The sequence below is a fragment of the Camelus bactrianus genome, chromosome 11 (genome assembly GCF_048773025.1).
Source record: "Camelus bactrianus isolate YW-2024 breed Bactrian camel chromosome 11, ASM4877302v1, whole genome shotgun sequence".
Classification (NCBI taxonomy): domain Eukaryota; kingdom Metazoa; phylum Chordata; class Mammalia; order Artiodactyla; family Camelidae; genus Camelus; species Camelus bactrianus.
In genome coordinates this window covers 25,647,582-25,672,325 of record NC_133549.1, presented here as the reverse complement: position 1 = coordinate 25,672,325, position 24,744 = coordinate 25,647,582, and the positions used below count along the sequence as shown (strand labels likewise).

The window sequence follows — 24,744 nt, the reverse complement described above, 5'->3', positions numbered from 1 at the left end:
AGATCCTTGGGACCCCAAAACCACATTTTGACCCTGCCAGTTTGCTGACAATCCAGCTTTTGGAAACCACTCTGCACTCTGGACCACTCATCGATGGCAAATACTGCTGAACTTAATGCCTCCTTGGAGACAATGTGAGCTCTGTCTTTACTGAATGCGGATGGAGTGAGCCAAACAGCCTCAGAGATATTTAATAACAAAAGCATCTTCTTAATTTTGGTCACATTTATCCTGATTCTTTTCACACAACTTCAAGAGCAAAGCAACCAGAATTCTGCTATGATAAAATCTGTCTTTACTTCCTGCCTCCAACTGTGTCCACCCTGCAATTTCTTTGTCACGGTGTCTGTTCTCATCCTAAATGGGTGGAGACCACATGTTACAACTTAACGATTTCTGCATCTTTTTTTTTTGGTTGTTGGTTTTTCTTAAAAATACACAAGTCTAACTCGGTTGTGCATTTCCTGAGGGTGTTAACTGACGGCAAATTTCAGTTCTAAGCCACACACACAACTGACAATTTTATGACATTACTCAGTTTCACACAAAGCCACAGAGAGGCAGAGCTGAGTGCCACAGCCCCTAAGCGAAGTAACCTCCCGAAGCTAGTAAATTTTCTTCTGGAAAAAAAGACTCGCATTTCTCACCATGAGCCACAGCTCTCTGCTGTTATTGGGGACTTGGTGCGGAGAGGAAGGGCCCTCCCTAAATGTCTACTTGTCTCACACCTGGTCCAGCTGACCAGCCCGTTCGTTTTTTTGTTGTTTTTTTTTTAACTGCAGCCTTTTTTATTTCCTCACAATGACTCGTTGCTGGGGACTGATGTTCTCCCATGACAGTAGAAAGCCAAAATTTGTTGTCATCTCTTAAAGAATTGAGAATTGCGTACAAAAACCTTACATAAATTAAAAGGATGAATAAATTTACAGGTGTGAATGCGAACCATCTTCCAACTCAAGGCAAGGAACCACCCTTGGTGTTCTGGCAGGAAAATATTAGGGAAGAAAGGAAAGTGGATCCTAAGGCTCAGACCTTCCCAAGTCTGTCAGGCTGGCGAGACAGAAATGACAACAGGTTCAGGACTCCTGCAGCCTCGAGGGAAACCCTGGAACAGGCAGCTCTCACACGGAAATACCCTGCACAACCAAGAGACTCGGGGTCTCCCGGACTCACATCAAGCCAATGAGTTTCTCTTCCACAAACGTGTTCTCACCTTGGCCACGACAAGTGACAGAGCCGCATGTAACTAGGGGTTTAAATCAAAGATAAGCACAGGGTATTAAACATACACGGAGGGAAGGGCTAACTTGAATACAAGGTCAAGATCAGCAACAAGTCTACCATCCAGTGCTGATGCCAGATACAAGCTTCAAGGACAAATTTCTTTTCAAAGGCTTATTCCAGTTTCACAAGGCTGGCGTGAGGTGTGTATGTTTGCCAGGGAAAATTTATACTTCTCAATTAACTCATGCAGCAAATGCTACGCTTCTGCCCGCAGTCCGCTTAGAAGCATTTGCGGTGGACGATGGAGGGGCCCGACTCGTCGTACTCCTGCTTGCTGATCCACATCTGCAGGAAGGTGGACAGCCAGGCCAGGATGGAGCCCCCGATCCACACGGTGTACTTGTGCTCGGGAGGAGCGATGATCTTGATCTTCATCGTGCTGGGGGCCAGGGCCGTGATCTCCTTCTGCATCCTGTCGGCAATGCCGGGGTACATGGCGGTCCCACCAGACAGCACCGTGTTGGCGTACAGGTCCTTCCGGATGTGGACATCACACTTCATGATGGAGTTGAAGGTGGTTTCGTGGATGCCACGTGACTCCATACCCAGGAAGGAGGGCTGGAAAAGCACCTCTGGACACCAGAAGCGCTCGTTGCCGACGGTGATGACGCAGTCGGGCAGCTCATAGCTCTTCTCCAGGGAGGAGCTGGAGGCAGCAGTGGCCATCTCCTGCTCGAAGTCCAGGGTGACGTAGCAGAGCTTCTCCTTGATGTCACACACAATTTCCCGCTCGGCCGTGGTGGTGAAGCTGTAGCCACGCTCAGTGAGGATCTTCATGAGGTAGTCTGTCAGGTCCCGGCCAGCCAGGTCCAGACGCAGGACAGCGTGGGGGAGGGCATAGCCCTCGTAGATGGGCACAGTGTGGGTGACCCCATCCCCAGAGTCCATGACAATACCAGTGGTGTGGCCAGAGGCGTACAGGGACAGCACAGCCTGGATGGCCACGTACATGGCCGGGGTGTTGAAGATCTCGAACATGATCTGGGTCACCTTCTCACAGTTGGCCTTGGGGTTCAGGGGGGCCTCGGTCAGCAGCACAGGGTGCTCCTTGGGGGCCATGCGCAGCTCGTTGTAGAAGGTGTGGTGCCAGGTTTTCTCCATGTCGTCCCAGTTGGTGATGATGCCACGCTCAACGGGGTACTTGAGAGTCAGGATGCCGCACTTGCTCTGGGCCTCATCGCCCACGTAGCTGTCCTTCTGCCCCACACCCACTGTGACGCCCTGGTGTCGGGGACAGCCGACAATGGAAGGGAAGACAGCCCGGGGCGTCGTCTTTGCACGTGGCAGAACCATTGTCAATGACGAGCGCAGCGATTTCTTCTTCCACCGCGATCGGCGGAGGAGGCGAGATGTGGTGGGGCAAGCGGCGGAGCAGCGAGAGGACACGGAGCGCGGGCCGGCTGCGATGAGTGAGCGACCAGCCAGTTTCTACGAACTCCTTTTATCTGAGCGTGGGAAGCTGACTTTAATAGAAGCACAAGACTTTATCCCTGACCTCAAGGATCTTACAGTCTGGTATGAATTTACATTGCCAACTTTAAACAGTTAAGTCCCAAACAAGAAGAATCTGCTACATAATATTTAGGGTAACCCAAATCCAGGAAAAGGAGAGAAGAATAATCAGGAAAACTTAAAGCAGGAGAGGGATTTCATCCCTTCATACAATCAATATTTAATTTCATTGTCTGTGCCAGGCACTGTCTTAAGGGCTAGTGTCTCAATAGGAAACAGGTAATAAAAACAAAAACAAATATATAAGCAGGTTCATTTCAAATAGTAAAAAAAAAAAAATGAATTAAGGACATTTAATTTAATTTACCTTTTAAAAAAAGATGGGTAGAATATATTTGGTTGATCTGCAAACTTAAGATGGAACTTACAGCCAAGCAAATTCAATGTCACTGTAATTTATGTTTAGGCTTTTGGAACTGCTTCTTAGGACCCCAAATCTCAAATTGATTTAAAGGTTCTGTACCTTTGTAGAGACCATGTTTCAACCCAACATAGAAACCTGACTTGAATGCAACAATGAATATATGTATGTTCATGTATAACTGAAAAACTGTGCTCTACACTGGAAATTGACACAACATTATAAACTGACTACACTGAAAGAAAGAAAGAAAGAGAGGAAGGAAGAGAGAAAGAAAGAAAAATCAATCTGATTTGCGCCCAGTAAGATCCAATCAGATCTCAGCTCTGGCAGTTTTCTTTTAAAATCCCAGGACTCAAGGGTCAGGGTGATTTTTTGCCATCATTTCTAGAACGAGGGAAGTCTGCCAAAGAGGGAAAATGTGATTTTTTTCCCATGGATCGTAGGCCTTTCTTATCTCTCTCTTATCGAAGTACATCTACGCCTACTCATTCAACAAGTCAACAATATTGATTGAGCCCCTACTATTGTAATTGTCCCCTCAGCACCTAGGACAGTGCCTGGAACAGTAGAGATTCCAGAAAGCTTCATCGAACTAATTTCTCACATAGCGTTTCGGTCTTAACTGCATTTAAAATAATACGGGGTATGAAAATGTGATGAGAATGTTTCTTTTCTCTAGCTTTTTATACATTTATGGAACAATCCATTAATGTGGCAAAGAGCTTTAAAAATAGAAAGTACAACCTAGAGGCAAATGCTCATGTCATTTGTTATTCATGGAAGTTGTAAGGTAATGCATCTGGCTGCCAAGAGAGCTAATGAAAGTGTCCACTGCAGAGAAAATGATCCAAGGACACTCACTGAAACCCATGCCCCAATTTGTGTTATCAAGTAATGCCTTTAACAAAAATCATTAAAGGAAACCTTAGTAGTAAAAAGAAATTGCTGCAGCATTTGTGGTTTAGTTAGAAAGCCCTCCTCACTGAATGTACTCCCCTAGCCAGCCTGCTGTGGTGCTAGACATTTACCATTGGTGAATCCATCCTTGAAGCAAAGGTACTGCTTCCTTCAGGTATAGGATGGTAGTTAGCAAATTGGGCCTGATGAGCCCTGCCCATAGAAATAGCAAACAAACTCTTTATTTCCCCCATTGCACAGAGCTGCCTCCCCTCAGCTTCTCATCTTAGAAAATGGTCTTATAACCCTGGTTCCTCATGCCAAAAACCTAAGGACCATACACAATTCCTTTCTCTTCCTGGTTTCTCAAATCCATCTATTTATTTCTATCTCTTTGCCACAATTCTACTCCAAGCCACCATCAGATCCAGCCTGAGCCAATCAGTCATGATGATCCACGGTGACCTTGTCCAGGATCGATTAGCCAGGAGCATGGATGAAATTTCCCATCGATGATAAGTGAAAGGAAGCCTGCTGACAGCTTCCGGGAAAGCCTCCCACACGCCTAAGAAGAGACACTTAGAAAGAGGCGGACTTTGCTTCCGCTGGACTTTGTTATTTCCAGATATGACATCTGGAATCCTGACAGTCATCTGGCCCCCATGAAAGAAGTGAATCTGGGGACAAAGCCAACACTCCAAGACAGGCAGAACAGGGACAAAAAGAGCTGGGGTCCTGACGATATTGGTGAGCCACTGATGTCACTCCTCAACACTCACCCCACACCTGGGTTTCTTAAAAGAGGAACTAATAAATGTCCTTACTGTTTTAAGTTAGTTTGAGGTGGGAATTTCAGGCTCTTGTAGCCAAATGCATTCTGACTGTTTCAGCCTCAGGAGGGCTTATCACTTTTACTTTTGGTCATCTTGAAACTATTCTTCATGCAGCAACCAGAATGATTCCTTTTAAACAGTAAATCTGATTATGCAGTTGTCCTGCTCAAAACTCTTCAATGACTTCTCTTTCCATTTACAAATATTTACGTTCCTTAATATGGTCTACCAAGTGTATTTGTTATCAATTGCTGCATAACAAACTACCCCCAAAATTTAGCAGCCTACAACAAACGTTTATTCTGTGGGCCAAGAATCCAGGAGCGGCTTAGTTGGGAGGGGTTGACTCAGGCTCTCTCATAAGGTTATGTCAAGATCTTGGCTGGGACTTGACCAGGACTAGAGAAACTGCTTCCAAAACGGCACCCTCTCTTGGCAACTGGTGGGGGGTCTCAGCCATGTGGATCTCTTCATAGGACTGCTTGTGCGTCCTCATGATAAAGCAGCTGGTTTCTGCCAGAGCAAGTGATCCAAGCGAGAGCAAAGAGGAAGAGCAGTGTATTTTTCTGCCCTAATTTCCAGCATTATACACCACCACTTCTACCACATTCTAGCCATTAAGGATAAATTGCACTAGAGGGAGAGAAATTAGGATTCATACTTTGAAGGGATGAGTACCAAAGAATTTGTGTGTCCAAATTAAAAAAATCTCCCTGCAGGCTTTGCATTATCTGGCCCACACCTACCTTTCTTACCTCACCTGACAGCACTTTTCTCTTGGGTAAGCCGTGCTCCAGGCCCCCTGGCTCCTCTTGAGCTCAGACACAGCAAGCACTTTCTCACCTCAAGCCTTTTGCACATGCTGTTCCCTCTGCTTGCAGCACCCTCTTCATTCCTTGCCAGCCTGGACCCTTCCCTGTCCCTAGATCTCAGTCTAAATGTCACCTCTTCAGCAAGGCTTGTCTCAACCGCTCCATCTAAGGAAGTTGCCTCTGCATTTTCTTTCACAGTTTCCTATACTTTCCCTCATATCATTGGTCAGAGTTTTAAGTAATTTATTATTTCACCTTTGAAAGCTGCAAGGAAAGAGTTGACTATTTTACTCACTACAGTATCTCCAGAGACTGGAAAAGCCCTTGGCACAGAAGAGGCTCCCCACAAACCTTTGCTGAGCAAGTGAATGAGCAAACAAACGTATCATCCTTGAACACACACACAGAGCGTAATACAAACCGAGCATGGTAATTCATGGCGTGCCATCTCTGGGAGGGACCCAGCGTAGGTGGGACTGAGAAGTCCCAACTGCTGCATCGTGCTTCGATTCTGAAACAGGAAAGCAGAGCCAGGCTGGTAAAAGGTAAAGAGTGGGTTTCGCCATCCACTCGGGTGGGCTAAGCATCCTGGATGCAGGGCATTGGAGCCACCCAGCAAGGACAGTGTCCTGATGTGGCCCCAGCTTTCACCTGCCCCACCCTTCCTTCTGTCCAGTCCTGTCTTTCTGCCTGCCTCTGGAGCCCACGACTCCCAGCAGCACAGCGGGGTTAGGACAAGCGGTGGCACTCTGCCACTGGGCTGTGAGGTCAAAGGTCAAAGGGGGCAGCATTGGCAGGGCTGAGGGAACAGCGTATTCTAAAGAGTGGCCTCTCACGAGGTAATTTTGGCAGGAGACAATTTCCAGACTTCAAATGATCAAGGGCTCCATTATCCTCCCCAGCGTCAGAGGTGCCGAGATTTCTCCCAGTTCCCACGGTGCTACACGAGAGAAATGTCAGGCAGACACAGGAATCTGGCAAGAAGCAGGCAGGTCCCCTCAGCAGACTCAGCTTAAACCCTGAAGGGGGATCTCTCAGCCCAGGGGCTACAAAAGGGCCCAGGGGCGCCCATGCTTCTGCCCATCGGCAAACGCGGGCTGGAAGAGATCACTCCTCCTTCCAGAAAGACAGAGTATCAAAAGCCAGCATGGCATTCTGCAACGACTTCACAGGAATGATATGTTCAGGAAAGCATACTTCTGAAAAGGATTATTTCTTATTTTGGGGGTTTTCTGGGGGTGGGGGGGGTAATTAGATTTTTTTTTTTAATGGAGGTACTGGGGATTGAACCCAAGACCTCATACATGTTAAGCACACACTCTACCACTGAGCTCTGCCCTTCCCTCTCAGGATTTATTTTCTTAAGAATAGAAGGAAACTGTATGACGCTGGCTCCCCAAGAGTTCTCACTTAGAGTAGGGCTCACTTTCAAGGAGAAGCACAGTCAGACACCAGGTTGCTACAGTGGAAAGACCAGAAGGGGAGGCCAGGCCAAGGTCAGGGTCACAGCATAAACCAACGCTTTCAGACCCATGCCCTCTTTCTAAAATAAATACTTTATAACATCCTCCTTATTAACCTATGAATTTCATCACTTATATAACGTAACCACACACACAACTTCAAAAAATCAAATCGACATAATGCTTTAACTATACTATAAGGAGAAATAAAAAGTTAAATAATTTATAATAATAAATTAGATTATTATCTGTATTTCAACAAGTAAGCACTGGGTACCTCTACCCTCAAGATGTAATGGGTAACCAGAGGCTTACATTAGGAATGTATTTGGATTTAGGAGAAGCAGTTAATGACACGTTTTCTTTGCATTTGACATTTAAAAATAAGAGATTCAACAAGATCTTATGGTAGCTCACAGAGAAAAACACGTGACAATGAATATATATATGTTCATGTATAACTGAAAAATTGTGCTCTACACTGGAATTTGACACAACATTGTAAAATAATTATAAATCAATTAAAAATGTTTAAAAAAATAAGAGATTCAACAAATATATTTGTAAATATAGATTGAATTGGCCTGAATGCAACAGCTTTAAACTTTGACTTATGCAGGGTACTGTCTGGGGACTCAGATGCCATGAACAGTGTCACCGTGGGTGACATGACTTTCAGAAAGAGTGGACAACTCTTGGGAGAGTTCTGAAGAAAACAAAGCCCCGCTGCCCCTCATTTTATTTAGTTAGTTGCATTTCTTGAAAGTTCAGTGTATATTAAAACCATGCACAAAATATTTTGTATGTATGTGTAAAACAGGACTCACTTTTAGGTCTGGATACCCGTCAGTTTTCCCTTTGGTGGATGCCCATCAGGATGGGGCTTGGTTCTCCATAGTGAGAATGAATCCTCCTGTTCCAGGTCAACACTCCTAACCACCACCCACCCCATCAAGTACCACCAGCAAATGGCAATGGAGTCCCCACATTATTGTGACAAAGAGAACCACCCCCCGGGGTGGTTGCACATCCACTGCTGAGGACCCCTGAGAAGGACAGGGTCTACTATTATGGGATCAAGCTCTCAAAGAGCTTTCTCTTCCTTAGAAATATACAAGTACCTACTATGTGCCAAGCTATATACCAGGCACTAAATTGGGTCAATGGTATAAGTCCAAATCTGGAGGTGTATCAGTGAGAAATATGATGGATAGACATGGATTGACTTCATCATAAAGTCAACATTCAATGAACACAAACTCTCTGTATCTTTATTTGTAGCCCTTGTTTCAAACCTTCCCACTTCATAGCACCACCCCCTCCATCTTCCCACATTCCTAAACTCAGACTTCAGTGCTAGCCTTGAGCCTCACACTTGACCCCAGGTTCCAATGTCAAATGTTCTTCCTCCACCACCACCCTAAGCTCCCCTCTGCAGAGCGGACTTGAGTCCAGCCATCCTTGCTTATTAACCATCCTGGTCCAGCCTTTCCTTGGGAGCATCCATCAGCCCGGTGGCAGAACTCCCCACCAGGTCTTCATCCACCCCTGGAAAGAGCATAGAAGTAGCCAGACAAAAGTGTACCACTAGCCCACGTCCAAACTCTGTCTCAGGGGGTCTGTCCGAGGGGCTGGTAATTCAGGCTGGTGTGGCAGCAGGCAGGGAAACAGTGCATTTAAATATTTCAGTTCAAAGGTAGGATGTCTATTCCCAGGGGAACTGGAAACTAGTAGGAAAATAAGGCAAAAGATGTCTTCTGGAGAAATGGGATCCCCGAGATTGGAACCTGGGCCTCCCCTCTTCCCACCCTCCACCCACAAACATACGGCTGGGACTAGCTCTGAGGGCTGGAAGCTGTGCTGACCTGTTGGTCAAGGTCTACACCTCCCAGCCATGAGGCCTTGGACAGTGGCAGGAAACGGAAACACCCAAGGGATTGCCCTCAATTCCTCAGGTTAACCACTCTGTGATGACCCTCCTTGGCTCAAAGCCACTGACTGCCGCACCTTCAGAGGACAGCTCCTAGCCCAGTGCACACCATCTGGCCTGAGCTGCCTCTCCCCCTGGTCCAAGCGACCAGATACAGGAGGCCAAGAACAAAGCCCTGTTCCAATCGAAGCACAAGGGGATGACTGGGGAGCAGGGAACTCTGCTGATAGAACCATAATTTATATTAGGGTCAGATTAGTAATTAGCATTGTGTCAAGGTAGGAAGGTTTTCAGAATCTAGCAAGGAGCTGAGTATTTGGATAGCAGAAGGAAAAAGTGTTCAAACGTAAAAAACCAGGCATGTGATAAAGATCAAAAATTAAGGACAGGTAAGCACTCATATTCAGGAAGAATGGGTAGCAGGTGGGACCTAGAGCAGAGCAAATGATCAGGCCTGAGGTCTGCACACTGAGGGCGGCTCTGGGTGGCCAGTGGCAGGACCGTGGGTGTTGAGAGGCCAGGGGTGGGGGGAATTCTGTGTTGGATTCTGCCTGGGCATCACACAGCATCACTAAAACTGACCAGAACTTCCATCACGTCCTTACCACACTCACATTCCAAAGACCAGATTTCCCAAACTCAGTTTTTAGGGGATTAAAAATAAGAGCACCTCTTTATCGTGGAAGTGTTAGAGCTTTCCTGAAATCAGCATTATAATAATACAACTAATTATGATCCATTTCTAGGATCCGACACATATTCTGCCAGCTTCTTCCACTAACTACAGAAGATATTTTCTATAAAGTTAAATCAATCTGTATCCCTAATCTTTATAGCCATTGTCCTTAAGTTAAAAAGAATAATGTGCCATCTTTAATGAACTGTTATTGGCCCCTTTTAGTTTACTCAAAGTATAAAAGAACACGTTACAATGTTTTAGAGCTTCAAGAAGTTAAACTCCAGACAGAAAATCTACTTCCAAAAAGTAGAAATGGGAACTAGCATCAGAAAGTATTCTGGCTTGCCGGATGCTCTTTACAAACTTACGGAAAGAGACAAAATGTTTGAGAATATGGGTGTCGAGCAACATAGGGAGTTTTCTTACCCAGTAGCATGCTTGAAATTTGTGCATTTTCTACCAATCTGTGGGTAATAATTGCTGTTGATTTTTATTTCATTTTTCTAATTAATCGATTTTTTATTGAAGTACAGTTGATTTACAATGTTGTGTTAGTCTCAGGTGTACAGCAAAGGATTCAGCTATCCATAAACATATATCTGTGTTCTTTTTCAGATTCTTTTCCATGATAGGTTATTATAAGATACTGAATAGCTCTTTGACATAAACCGCAGCAGTATCTTTTTCGATCTGCCCCTTAAAACTGTAGTTTTTAAAGAACTCATTTCCTGAGGGTATTTGCCTATAATTAGAGCAACCAGGGGACAGCGGGTGGTGGCACTTTGGCCAGGCGACACCGTAGGGCAATCGGGCGCTGTTGGCCTTCTAAGAGACGGAAATATTTTGCTACACACACCATCTTTCCTGAAAAGATAATGCCATGGAAAGATTTTGACAGAATTTGGTACTGTTATGGTTAGGACTTTGGAAGTAACCAGATCCTACCCTGCCCATTAGCAAGCCCTCTGTCCCATTGGCCCCCTTTTTCTTGGTCTCCTCCCGTACTGGTCCCCGTCCCATCACCAACCTGTTGGCCCTATCCCAACTGTCCTCCATCGCCCTCCTGTTGCACCCCTCATCCATTCTCTCCCAAAGGCTCTGCCCCTGCCCCATTGCCCCCTCCCCATCAGGCCCCCCGATCATCAATTCCCTCCCCGTTGTCACCGTATCTCCTCGTCTTATCTTTCCCACCTGCCACCAGTCGTCCTCCCCCTTGGGCCCCTTCTTTATCCATCTCCTTCCTCACCAGCTTCCCTCCTTGTGGGGTTACTGAGCGACCTATGTGTAAAAGGAGCAATGCCGGAATGGGATGCGAAACCGCTTCCTCACGTGCAGCAGACTCCCTCTGCAAAATCTGGACAAGATGGTCTGGAACAGGCAGCTGAGGGTATTTAGACTCGGATAGGGCTCCTATTCCCCCCACCCCCACCCCAGGACCATATCCTCTGGGGAGGGGGAAGAGCTAGAAAGCAGATAGTGGTTTAACTTCTCTGCCCAGCTGCCCGTATGAAGGAAGCGGAAAGAAAAGAATCTCTACCTCTCTTATATGCCTCATACAGATACACCTGGATATCTCACCCAGCCAAGGGGCTGAGCAGAGAAGGCCTGGGGTCAGAGCAGAAGCTGAAGGGTCCCTGTCTCTGCAGGTGACCCCAGACATTCAAGCACATCAACATGGAAGAAAGGTTTATTTTTCCAAGTCATTCATTTATTTTTGCATATACGTTAAAGTACTATTTCTCAAACTTTCCCCTTGGCACTAATGCCAGTGTACTCCCCGGGTACTGACAGAATGGAAGAGGATCAGGGATTTAAATTATATTTTAGGCAAAAACACCAGGTGATTTGTAGGAACCTTTGAAGAAAGACTGATCCTTGAGTACCATTTGGTATGAATTTTACTAATCCTTAACTGTTGCCCATTTTAACTCTTATCTTAAGTTAGCAACTGCTTAATCTGACCCTGATTTTATGTCCAGATTTGATTAGAATTTATCTAAATTACCAGACCCCTCAGATCCCTTCCTCTGATGGGAAGAAAAGTAAGCAGGGGATGGTTTGGTTGGTTGGTTTGTTATTAACAAGATCACGCAGAGGCTCTGAGCTGCTTTCGTTCTCACCTTCCATGAAAGTCAATAAATAATTGGGTTCCTACAGCCATGGTGCTGTCCCCTTCCTTGGTCTGTGATGGTTCACAGAGGGCAGCTCTCTGCTCTTTGAGCATTCCTGGTTTGCTTTTCCACCCACCACTCTGCAGAGGGGAAAGCAAGAAGCCCCACAGCGGTCAGAACTGACTCAAACACATTCCATATCCTTCTGTACAAGAGGGACAAGGCACAGCCTTTGTAAGCCTCGGCCTACCTGTCTGTAAAATGGGACAGACACACAGCGGTACTTTCCCTCTCCATGTGTCCACCCACCTCCTAAAGGAAGTTGTTTCCAGTTACTTCAAAGATAAACATTCAGGGACACTGAAAGGAGCTTGTATTCCTACCCAGACAGCTCTAAAACGATTCAAACAGCCAGTGTACACGCTTCTAAAGAGATTTGCATGCAAAGGAAGTACAAAGGCCAAAGAAAAGAGATGCCATCTGTGGAGTGAAAGTTATTTTATCAACTTCTCAACAAATATGTGCAAAAAGGAGACACTCTTCCAGGGTGTTCATTCATTCCCTACCTGCATGAGTTTGGCCTGTAGAAGTGTAAAAGGGTATCTATTTTCAAAATCATCCAAATCACTGAACAAGGGGAAAAAATAACCAAACCAAACCATTTTGTAAACCAGTTCCCCGAAGAAGGGGGCCTTTATCAGACCAGTCATTGGTGATGCTCAGGCCAACGCACAGAAGTCCAGGGGGCTCTCAAGATGGCGGGTCTGTGCAGTCCCATCCCTGACACTGAGCCCAGTGACCGTCGCTCCGTGCCCAGCTGGCACACAAAAGGAGGCCACGAATCTGGCAGAGGCTCAAGGCAGCAACCAGGTTCTTTTCGGCTTCCTCTTCTCCTGGCTCCACCCTGTTTTCTCTTGACTCACCCCAATTCCCTGCTATGTAACTCCGAAAGCCCTACCTCAGAGGTGCCCTTAGACCCCCTCATTTGAGCTCCTCCCCATCCGACAGAGCGGACCACCACCTTCCCAAAGGATGGTCAGGTCCACCAACCTCTGAGGGAGTGCTTGCCCCTCCCCCAGCTACTAGGCTGGGTGGACGGATTGGGTTCAACACCCAGCAACACCCTTGACTTCAGACCTCAATTTTGGAAAGTTCCTTATTGCCACTAAACCCCTCACCTTAATACCCCTCTGGACCCTGCCCTCCTGGTACCTGCCACCTGTCAAAGGAGAGGATTTGTTCCCCTTCTATTTGTCTTTTCACCCTGATTTGGTGTGTGGCCTTTTCCTTGTTATTAAATAACCAGGATATGTGTTTATTTTGCTCTGGATGAAGAGTCTTACACACATAACAAAACAATAAAAGCGCCAAAGAGCACCTGTTACCTGTTCAGCCCAACTGTGCTTAACTATATTGCCCACGTATTTCAAGGAATGATAATCTCACCCAGATACAGGCGCATCTGGCTCTTGACGTACATCTCCCTTTATGGAGTCTTCTCTAGGGCTCACGCAGAACTGACTTCCTTTATCAGCACCGTGAAACTGTGCATCTGACCATCTTTCCCTTTAGTTTATTCCATCACCAGCGTATTTTATAAGGAAGGCAAGTGACTCAAAGTCTTGTGCAACTGATCAAGTAGGCACCCACATCTCCATTTTGCAGACAAGAAAAACATCACTCATTCTAAATTCTCACGGTTAGAAGATGGATCTCAGGGGAAAGTTGCTGTTTCTCTTTAGCCCAAGGAACTTGCCATTATACCATGTTGCCCTCGTGGTCGGACCTGTGACAGGACCCCTAAGAGCTCACCCGGGCTTGTAAGCTATTGGATCAGAGGACCTATGTTTTACACCAAGAAGACTCTAAATGGGAAAATCGCTGCAGGAGAACTGGAGGAAGGAGAGCGGCAGGCAGGGGGCTCCAGGATCTGCACTGAGTCAGACACATCAGGACCAACCAGAGCCTGTTGATCTGTCCCCGAGATGGTGCAAAGACCAGGCTGAGAATTAGTCCCAGATGAATATAGTTTCTGCAAAATCATGCTTTTAAAAAGCAGCTAGACCAGATCACATAAATCACACAGATCAGAACTCCAACTTGAACACAAAAAATGGCCCAGGACCGCAACACCCTGCTTCCAAAAGAGAATTTGTCAGAAGGAAAGGAGGCAAGGTGATGCTGCAAAGATGAAGATACGGCCTCAAACTTCACAACGTGACTTCAGTGAATTGCTGCTACTGGATGGATACCCAGCTTCTGTTTTAAAGAAAAATAAACTTAACACTTTGGAATTTGGGAGGTAGGGGTTGGCTACTGGAAAAATTAAGTTTTAAATGCTCTCTGCTTCCAACCCCATTCACATTTCCCTGGCTAAGTGGATAGTAGTCACACGTCCAGAAGTTCTGCAATATAATCCTTTATTGTGTCGAAAATGTCCCTTGGCTACCTCGACCCCAAAGCACTCTAAAATGTAACTAGAAAAACCCAAAGGAGTAAACAGGAGAATCACACCAGGGTTACGTCCCCACCTCTGGCCCTTGGGTCCCCAGCCTTTCTCAGGAAGGAGGAGCCCACAGCTAACTCACTGCAGTGGCACAGAAGCACCCAGCAACCCCACCTGCTGTGGGAGCCAGAGAAGGATGACTGCCTCCTTCTCACAGCACTTTGCTGAGTTTCAGGAGATGGAACCGGAAAACAGATGACAACCGGGTGGGCCTGGCAAACAGGTTTCTGATGGCTGTGTGGTCCCTTCCTGGAGCCCACCCCAGGAAAGTGCATCTTCAGAGCTGATCACACTGCTGCTGGCATGGGAGGGGAGACCCTGAGAACCCTACATTCAGGATCCAGGAACATTCCACTTGGCTCTTTAACGGGCAGAGCGGTGTCCTCCCCTGGCCACGGTTCTCTGTGAAGCTGCCCCTCTGCACACTGCTGGCTGGGGCTGACGGGCACTCCCCCCCACTCACCTCTGCCTCTTACCTGTCCACTCACTGAGGCAGGGCAGGTGAGAGCCTGCTTGGGGCCCCCGGATCAGAGGGTAGCTGCGGAGGACTTCCCTGCTCAGGTGTGCCTTCTATTCTGTTTGTTTTCAGATCAAACGATGACCTCAGCACATGAATCACCCAAGAATACGTCTCTATACTTCACTGAGGTCAAGTTAAATACAGCGGGGTGCATACGTTCCAGACTGGGTTCCATCTTCACTGACCAAAGACGTGTGAGTAGCGATAAGCAGGGGAGGGATGAATCTGCCCCCCGTCACCCTGCCGACCGCCCCTTGCCTGCTAAGCCGGGCGCAATACGACTAGGAAAGCCCCAGGGAAAGAACTCAAAGGGATAAAAAGCGAGGGGCACACACAGCAGGCTTCTCCTTTTCCTTTCCTTAGTGCCACCTGTCCCTGGACACCGTGCTTTCTGGCACTTTCTGGACACGGTGCTTCTGTGTGCTCTCTGGCCGTGCCTGGTCTCCCCACTTAAGGACCACTTGGGACATCTTCCTCTTCTGAGGGACCCTTACACTAGAGCAGGGGCCGACAAGCTTTTTTCTGCAAAGGGCCAGAGAGTATGTATTTTCAGTTTCGCAGGTCATGGAGTCTGTCACAACAACTCAGCTCTGCCATTGTGGAGCAGAACAGCTGCAGACGACGTGTGAATGACCAGGTGGCTGAGCTCCAATAAAACCTCATTTACAAAAGCAGGCAACAGGCCAGATCAGCCCATGGGCTGGAGTCTGCCATCCGCTGCACTAGGCTACCTCCTCCCTCTTAACCAAACCTGCCTGCCCCGCATCCCAGGTGGCTGAGATCTGCGTTCTAAGCCCAGCGATAACGTGATGCCCTTCATACCTTCCTGGGTGAAGGTGCCTCCATCCGCCTCCCTTCCCAGGGGTCACAGGTACATTTGTTAAGTGCCTCTGACTGTTCAGCCCGTCTTAAAGGAAGGGCCCCTATCCTGGCAATTCTAGACACGTTAGGGATCTAAACGGAGCCGAGGGCAGAGACGGTCACATGTTACCATGTCTTCTCCCACCTGTAGGACCTGGCCTGTCACCACCTACGTGTGAGAGCTTTTCTTTCCATCTTCACCTGTGCTCCCCTTTGACCAGTGAAAATTCCATGCTCTCTTTTAATGCTACTTGACATTAAAACTACATCAAACAGCTGATCAACAAGTTTGTTTTCAAACATCACATACCCTCCCCGTCCCCCACCATCCCAGCCACCCAGACCCTGATGGGACCTCTAGGGAGAGAGATCCTCCAGCCTCTCCTTTAGAATCACTTCTAAGTAGTTGAGCTGTTACTTGCAGGATCCCAGAACCTGAAACACTCCTAGAATCTTAGGCTGGGAAGGGATCCAGAACACAGAGTAGAACACCACTCTCCCACCTACCACCCAGTTAAGAGGTCCAAAGACTGCTTCCTTTACCACCTCTGCTGATCAAAAGTTCCAAACAAGGAGGAGCACTGATTGTCTAGGGCCATGGGGTGCCCTCTTGCCGCTGGGGCAACTTTTGTCACTAAGACGATGTCTTTGCACAGCAAAGTTGGAAAACGGCCCTAAGCGTCCTGGATGATTCAAACAACAGCTGTCCCTGTGGTTTTGGAGCTGTGGTTCACTTCTTAATCAAAAGGCATTTGGCCTACAGGAGAGGGGTCCCATAAATCACAGGAAGTTTCAAGAAGTTAACAAAAGGATTCCAGGCGGGAGGCGACCAGAGAGAGGGAAATCTGATCTTCGTCTGTTTTATTAAGTTAACATTTTTCTACCAGCATTTGTCTCCTCCTCTCTAAAATTCCTCCACTGACATGAAGGGTAAAGGAGCAAATCTATGGCTCACAAACCCTCGAGTGGGTGGGCCATGAGTCTCCTCCTCCCTCAAATATCAGCTTCAAGACCAAATAGAACACCTCCCCCCTCCTCATGAGCAATAAATTAGAAATAAGTTGGAGTTCACAGCTAGAGAACTTGAGACAACCCTGATACAGGCTTTAAAAAAAGAAAAGATCACATCTCAAGTTACAATATGTAAGCCGGTCTGGCTTTTTACTCAATATTATGGTTGGCTCAGTGGCAGGACGTGTTCAGAGACTACCTCCTAATGTTTTAGGAAACATTTCGCTCTACCTTAACTGACAGTGTGGTCTCTGGAAGAAAGCAGGCTGAGTGGGGTTTTCATGCCAACTATATGCACCTCTAGCATCCATGAAACTCTATGGACATCACACCTGAGCTCCCTTTTGCTCATTCCTGGAGCAAGAGAACACTCCCTCATTCTGCACATGCACACGTATTTTGGGTACCACCTAGAAACATGCAAGAATCCTTTCCCTTTGAGGCACAGTCTACGTAAAAGCTATCAAGGGGTTTCAAATGATCAAATATGAGAGAATATTTCAGTAACTCTCAGATTCAACTGGTTTCATTGCAAACTTTCAAAGGAGCTGGGTTTGGAGAAGTGACATCCGGCCACCAAGAACTGGAAGATTGAGTTCTATGAAGACACTTAGACTCGTTCCAGTGCAGTTTTCCTTTCATTTGGCTTTTCTGGCTTGTTACCTGGCTGGCTGGAGGCTAGAACCACTGACGGTCTGGCAAACGCAGGTACAAACAGAGACAAGGCCTGCTGGAGTCACTTTGTAAACAGAGTTGACATGTGGGTAAACGACGTCGCAGTGCTCTTGCTCCAGGCCAGCTGATGGCTTCCCTGGGGCTTCACAGTCTGGGAGGCGGCCCATCCGACCTGCCAGGAGAGCCACCGGCAGCAAACCACTCCTCTGCCCCCGAAGCCAGCAGTGGACTGCTGCCAGTGAGCCAGGTTGGACTTAATATTAACTTTAAAGGACTCAATGGACAGAACATGCAATGATTTGTAATTAATGTAACTGATTTGTAATCAATTACCTGCCTGATTCTAAAGCCAGTTTTGAGACCTGTAAGCCTAAAATCGTATACACCAGAGCAGGAGCTGGCAAACTACGGCCTCGAGGCCCAAATCTTGTTTTAGTAAATGAAGTTTTATTGAAACCCAGCCATGTCCATTTATTTGCATATTGTCTGTGGCTGCTTTTTGTTCTGCAGAGAAAGAGTTAAGTCATTATATTTACTACCTGGGCCCTTACCAAAAGTTTGCAGACTCCTGCATGAGGGAAGGATATACAGGTGAGATGCTGACGGCGACTCATTCCCAGAGATGGTCGTGTCCATTAGTTCACAAACTGATGCAAAAATCAGATTCACCCTGAACATCTGATAGTAGTAGAATGGTTAGGGCAATCCTGTCAACTTTGGGCGACATAGTATGCAGCCATCAAAAATTACATTTATAAATCATTTTAATAGCCTATGGAAGACCTAATGTTTCATTAAGTGAAAAGGGCAGAATACAAAATACGTTCCTAATTAATCTCAACTAAGGAAAAAAAAAAAAAGTTGTTTTGCAGAGAACAATCGCCAGATGAAAACAACACACCAAAACTTGAGCATCTGCAATGTGGGAACTTGGGTGATTTTTCTTTTTCTTCGTTAGACTTTCAGGGTTTTTAAAAGCCGTTTCTACAGTAAATACTACTTTTCTGAGAAGAAGACATTTATTTTAAGAGTATGAAGTAAAGAGTTCATACACTGTAGATTATAGTGGGAGAAGTTGTGCTCGGGAGAAAATGATCTTACTGCTGAGCTGCTGGCTGCCAAGTTAAAACAAGGAAAGAGAGGGAGGAAGGGAGGGAAAGAGGAGGGAGGGAGGGAGACAAAGGTCATCTGATTCTCTGTCTAAAAAAGGCTATTTCAGTTTCCAGGAGAGATGAAATATTTTCCTGGCGAAGGTTCTCAGGAGACTAGGTCCACGTACATGCGTAGGCTCTTCAGCGATGGAAGTAAAGGTCGGGGAGCTGATTTCTAACTGTTCTTCAGATTGGAGATATTCTCAGATAAGGGTAACCATGAAGACTCTGGCGAAGGGTAAAAAGAGTGTTCTCCTTGGGTTTTGAAAAACATCGAATGTCCCCCAAAACCAAGGATTAACCAAACATTTGTGAAAAAAGAAATTACCTGGAATGCTTGGTAAAACCTACCATACCCAAAACAATGGTAGTGTCTCCATGTGAATTCATTGCACAGTTTTGGCCGTGTTTGTGATTGTGCAAAGCTGCCTAATAACAAAATTGGAGCTAGAAGAACTGACCGGCTGAAGTGTTAAAAACAGAGATTTTGCCGTTTTTCCCAGACTAGACATTGAAATGCTACATAGCAAAGTAATAGACACTTGCAGACTATGTGGTTAGCAGACCTTTCCACAGATACGCTTTTATTTTCTATTTACTTCTACACAAAGCTTTTAACCAAAGATGGAGAAAAGAAAGATGATTATTACATTGTACAAAATGACTTCAAACATAAAAGAAAAGAGAAAGACAAAGAAAATAAACCCCGTCCACCTCTTTAATTCCATCTATTGTGAAGGCTAAGAAACCCAGAATTCTGCTTCCCTGACATCACACGGAATCTCTTAAAGTTAGAATCCAAGCCCTTTTAGCTAAATTAAATTGAGGAAAGAGGTTTGATTACTGTTAAAAGCAGAAAGTAGGACAAACTTAAGAGACAGTCATGTATCACCAAGTTCCCAGTCCTGGAAGAGTCTTTGAACTGTGAAAAGAACTACCCAGAATGAAAAGCAGAAGAAAGATGTGTCAAAAGCATTTAAATCGCCAGTCACACCATCCGCGCTGCTCACTCCCAGAGATCTAACACAGGGAATGAGGTCTCTCTACCTCCAGCCCAAGCGCAAAATAATCTCCTCACCAACGATTTCAAGCACAGCAGTGAGTCTCCTGGTCTCCATTTAGATGAAAAGAGTAGCTGGGGACTCACAGCCAGTGAGCCCCTGAGTTAGCGATTGACTAAAAAAAATATAACCTTGAACTGAAAATATATATATTACTTGCATCTCGCCTCTTTTATAAATTGCAAGGAAGTGTGCTGATGAAGAAAAAGGGATTTAGAGACTATTTCCTTATAAAATGCAAAGACATACTTGAAATAAAATCGCCTCTCTTTGAGATTGGCACCGTCAGTTTCCTAACACAAGAGAAGCACTGGGTCAGCAATCTGGCCATGGTGGGGACAGAAACTTTCCTTAAAGTTGCATCTGCACAGCAAATGTACGGTTTTCTTTTTAGTTACAGTGTTTGTTACAAATAATTAAAAATAAAGGTGCTTTTCATTTGTGTCAGATAAAATCAAGAAAGAAAACATCAATTTTCCATTTTAAAAGGAATATTATTATTTTTACTGAAGGTCGCTTTGGGAAGAGGGTGATGGAGATTACAAACATCAAACCTCACCCCTCAACAAAGTCACCCCAAGTTACTAACAGTAAGGATAGAATACTTAATTTAAAAAACTGTGTGAATGTAAAATGCTACTAACTGAAAGATACTTTTATGTGAAAGAAGAAAGAGAGGGAAGGAGGGAAGGAAGGAAGGAAGGAAATGGAAAGGAAAAGACAGGAGGGAAGAAAGACAAATATGAAGGTTTAAGATGCCACTGATTATAAGATGTGTCGTGATTTCAAAAATGTTAGGAGGTTGGGTGGGGAAGTGTATCTTAGACTTAATGAAATATGTTAGGTTTTTCAAATGAATGATATTCCAGAGTCACCTACATTTTATCAGTTTCTTCAGAAAACTTGTAAGTTGGAAAGGTTATATCTCAGCTCGTTCAGGGCTGGCAAGGGTTATTTTCTTACTTACTAGTAACTCCTTTCTACAGATATGCAAAAGGATAATGGCAATCTGTTACCTGAGCTGGATGGAGACTAGATGGGCACTTAATGGTAATTAAACATTATGGTTAATAAAGAGTTATAGTTATCAAACAATTGAAATATAATATCATGCATTTAATATCAAGATGATATTTAACATTACTCTTTAATGATACATATTTTTAATTTTTTTTTAAATTGAAGTATAGTTTATGCATAATATTATATAAATGACAGGTGTATACTATAGTGATTTATAATTTTTAAAGGTTATACACTTCATTTACAGTTATTATAAAATATTTGCTATATTCTCCGTGTTGCACGATACATCCTTGTAGCTACTTTATACTTGGTAGCTACTTTAATAGTTTGTACCTCTTAATCCCCTCCCCTTATCTTGCCCCTCCTCCCTCCCCTCTCCCCACTGGTAACCACTAGTCTGTTCTCTATATCTGTGAGTCTGCTTCTTTTTTGTTATGTATCTTTAACAATATATTTAATGCCTCAAAGTCGTAATTAAGAACACTGCTGTCCATTACACAGTGAAAATGAAAAATAATCATTATTAAATTACATAAAATTATGTATGATCAAATATATACTATTAATAAACAATTCCATTAGTAGATATTGTAGGGCCTTCACCACCTCTAATAGGTTCCCATCAGTAAACAGGGATTGCCAGACTTGGTGGGCCTTTCAGCTCAATATTCTGTTGCCAGTAATAGCCCTGAGACAACCCTGTTGGGAGGACCCAGCTCTGCCCTATATCAGCCCCGATCACAGAGGCATGGCATAGATACTCTTAGCAGTGATTTATCATTACAGAATCCCTATGGTTTTCCAGATCCTGGTGAATACACTTTCCCCTCTGAGCTGTACAAAGCATCATGAAGAAAGAGAGGGCGTTTGACAGCCCTCTAGCCCAGCCTCACTCCCTCCAGATCCCTGAGAAATGATTGCTCAACCTCACGCCTGGTACAAAGTAAGCCCTCAATAAATAGCTGTTGAATGAGAGGTTTCATCATTTCTACATCAATATTCAGAGTAGGTGGGGCCTGACCAGCCTGAGAAGAGATGGAAGATCATGCCTTGACTTCAAACGCTTTACTTCTGTTAACACAGTGTAAGATTCCATCACCTTTAATTCAGCTGCAACACACCATTGATTCACAGAGTCAACTGAGACCACAAACAAGATGTGGCCGTCCTCCTGTATTTGGGGATTTGGTTCTTTGAATCTAAGAGTAGAATGTTATCTATGTCTCCTAAGGCAAGAAGTGTTTACCTTTTAAGGGCCCAGGCTGAGCTTGGATGACTAGTTGTCCTCAGAGCATAAAACAATACAAGCTCCTGAGGGCAGGACCTTGGCCATGTGGTTTACTATCATGCTGCCAATGATGAGAACAATGCTTGACCCAGTAGGTGCTGAATGAATAATGCTGAGTGTGTGAGTCCCATCACATTTTGTTGTATGTTTGGTCCATCATTTAAGTTGCTCAAAGTTCGTGGGGATCTTGACTCTATCATCAGCTATAGGCAGAATCCCTCCAAGCATCCTACTGTCTGCTCCAAGGGACAGCAAGCTCCACCCACACAGCTAGCCCAGCCCACCGTCTTCTTTTGTACAACCCCATGCGCTAAGAATGGCTTTCACAGTTTTAGTTAGCTGGAGGGGACAATTCAAAGAAGAACAGTATTTCATGATGAGTGAAAATGATATGGAATTTAAATTTCAGCATCCAAAAATAAAGTTGTATTGGAACACAGCCATACACATTTATTACACCTTCTCCATAGTGGCTTCTGAACTACAGCAGAGTTGAGCAGATGCAACCAAGGTCACAGAGACCAGAAAACCTAATATATTCTCTGTGGCCCTTTACAGAATAAATCTGAGTACTCACATTATTACTGTCTTCCTCTTAATCATTATTTAAAATATTAAACAGAGCAAAATCAAGGACTGAAGCTAAAACTGCTTGCATACTCTGGAGACCTCCTTTCAGTAAGATTCAGCTGACTTTTACCAACCAGTGGGTGTTCTTCAACTGGATATGTATTCTCAGACTGTATTTGGCTCCCATTTTTCCATCCTGTCCCCAAAGGCTCCATGGGATGTAGAGATGGTGATGGGTTTGAGAATTTTCTGAGTGCTGCAGCCCTCATTCTAACAGCTCTCCAAGGCAGGTAATAAAACAGGGAGGCATTCAGTCTCTGGCAGGTGAGGTATGTAAGTGAGAGCAGAAGACCATCACATCTTAGAATGCAACTCAGTCAACGGAACAACATGAATCCCTGCTGTGTCCTCAATGATGTGCTTGACCTTGGAGAATCCCATCCACAATGAGGAGCCTCACCTGGTCTCTGCTTTTCACTTGGGGTCTCCATTCCACCTCCCTCATATCCTGCTTATTGCCCTCTCTTTACATACAGGATGCCTCCTTATTGAAGCCTGAACTTATTAAAAAAAATATGTATTTGTGAGGCTAAATGACTTGGCAAATTAATTTCAGCCTTAAATAACAAACCCCCTTTAGACCGCAAGGAGGGACAAGGGGGCTGAGAAACTCTCTCTACTGAACTACAGGGAAGAGATGAATTGATCTTCTGAATCAATTATCTTTTATTTCTCTCAAATAACCTATCATTTGGTTTCCATAAAGTTCTGGCCGCTGTCTGCTGGAAAGTTCACAGAGCCAACATGAAAAAGGGAGGAAATGATTAAAGAGAATTTTCTCTCAATGCCACTAATTTGTTGAAGCCCCTTCAAAGTTCTGAGCAATGGCACCCAAGCAGCTCAGGTCCTGACTCTCTGGGATTGCCCCTGCCTTTTCATGCATCCTCTGGCAACTGCTGACTGCCAAAAAGAAGCCACGGTGTGGTGCAGGGAGCTGCTTGCAGGTGAGTCTTCAATCTGGATGGCAAAGGTCCAAAGCAGAAAAGGCCTGGGAAGATGTCCCATAACACCCAATTGCACTGGGAGAAATTCGCCCAGGAATAAACCACAGAATGCTAAAGTGGCAGCTGTTGTCAAATCTGGCTTAGACCACAGAACTGAAGGAGAAAGAAAGAGCCAGTGGAAATTATGAAGCAGAGATGGGCACCATTTCATCCCCGGAAACAGAGGCTAAGAGCTGCCGAACATTGGCGTCAATGAGACTTGCCTCCCCCAGAAGGCCTCCCAGATCCCTCCACATCTCCAAGATCTCCCTCTTGGCCAACCTCCCACAGTGCTCACCTTCCATAGAAATTATTTTCACCCTTAACAGCAGACTGCTTTGACTTGTGCGCTACGTCTTGGCTACCCCCTAGAGTGTGGCATTGCCGGAGTGGCTCTGGATCACGTTGTATGTTCCTATGTACCCCTCAGAGCGCCTGAATATACGTAGTAAGTACATAATACTTATCAACAGAATGAAGAGTGGAAAAATGGCCGTATTTTTCCTTCACTAAATCTGAAGAAGGCATTTTCTAAAGATGAGGTGCCCTCTGAGCAAGACAGATTTAACTCCTGCCCTTTTTGCTCTTATTTGACAGTTTTTAAAATGCTGTCCATTTAAATGGAGCTTCTCTTTCTGATGAGTGAAGAAGTGATTGACAGCTGTAGACCCCCTGGGCCACTGAGATTTTCATATTTCAGAAAGAAAGGCCATGCTGATTCCAAGCAGCAGAGCTCATTTCCGCCCATCAATGACATCAGTGCCCCCACCTCAGTACACTTGCATATGGAAAATTGAGATAGAGGTGAATTATTTAGCCACAGTGCTAGCCTTTCCCACATCCAGTGACCTCACTGTAGTAATATCAGCATTTCTAGATGGCAGGGATCTGTCACTCAGATGAATACTTAAGTAAGATTTTAATCTTTCATTTTCTATCGTAACATAAACAATAACAAGACAGAATCTCCCCTATAGGTAATTTACATTAAGAAATTCCAGAAGCTATAATACATCACAACAGATAGTGAAGAAATTATAAAAGTAGTCATATTATGCTCTATCTTATTAAATTTTGCTTTCTTTTTCTTCCTCGGGGTTGGTTGGAGAATATTGCATCTGTTTCTTAAAATTTAAAAATGGTAAAA

At 45.1% G+C, this 24,744-nt stretch overlaps 1 protein-coding gene and 1 long non-coding RNA gene across 4 annotated transcripts in view; both read right to left on the bottom strand.

Moving 5' to 3' along the window:
* Window positions 1-24,744, bottom strand: part of LOC123612780 (uncharacterized) — a 430,881-nt gene that overhangs the window by 228,788 nt on the left and 177,349 nt on the right. The window lies entirely within an intron of this gene.
* LOC105080786 (actin, cytoplasmic 1) lies at window positions 890-2,766 on the bottom strand. Its single transcript, XM_010969885.3, has one exon. It carries the CDS (start codon window positions 2,575-2,577, stop codon window positions 1,504-1,506), a length of 1,074 nt encoding a protein of 357 aa, XP_010968187.3. The 5' UTR covers window positions 2,578-2,766; the 3' UTR covers window positions 890-1,503.

Excerpts from the sequence above, each read along its gene's own strand:
- LOC105080786 (XM_010969885.3), bottom strand. The coding sequence starts at position 2,577 with ATGGTTCTGCCACGTGCAAAGACGACGCCCCGGGCTGTCTTCCCTTCC.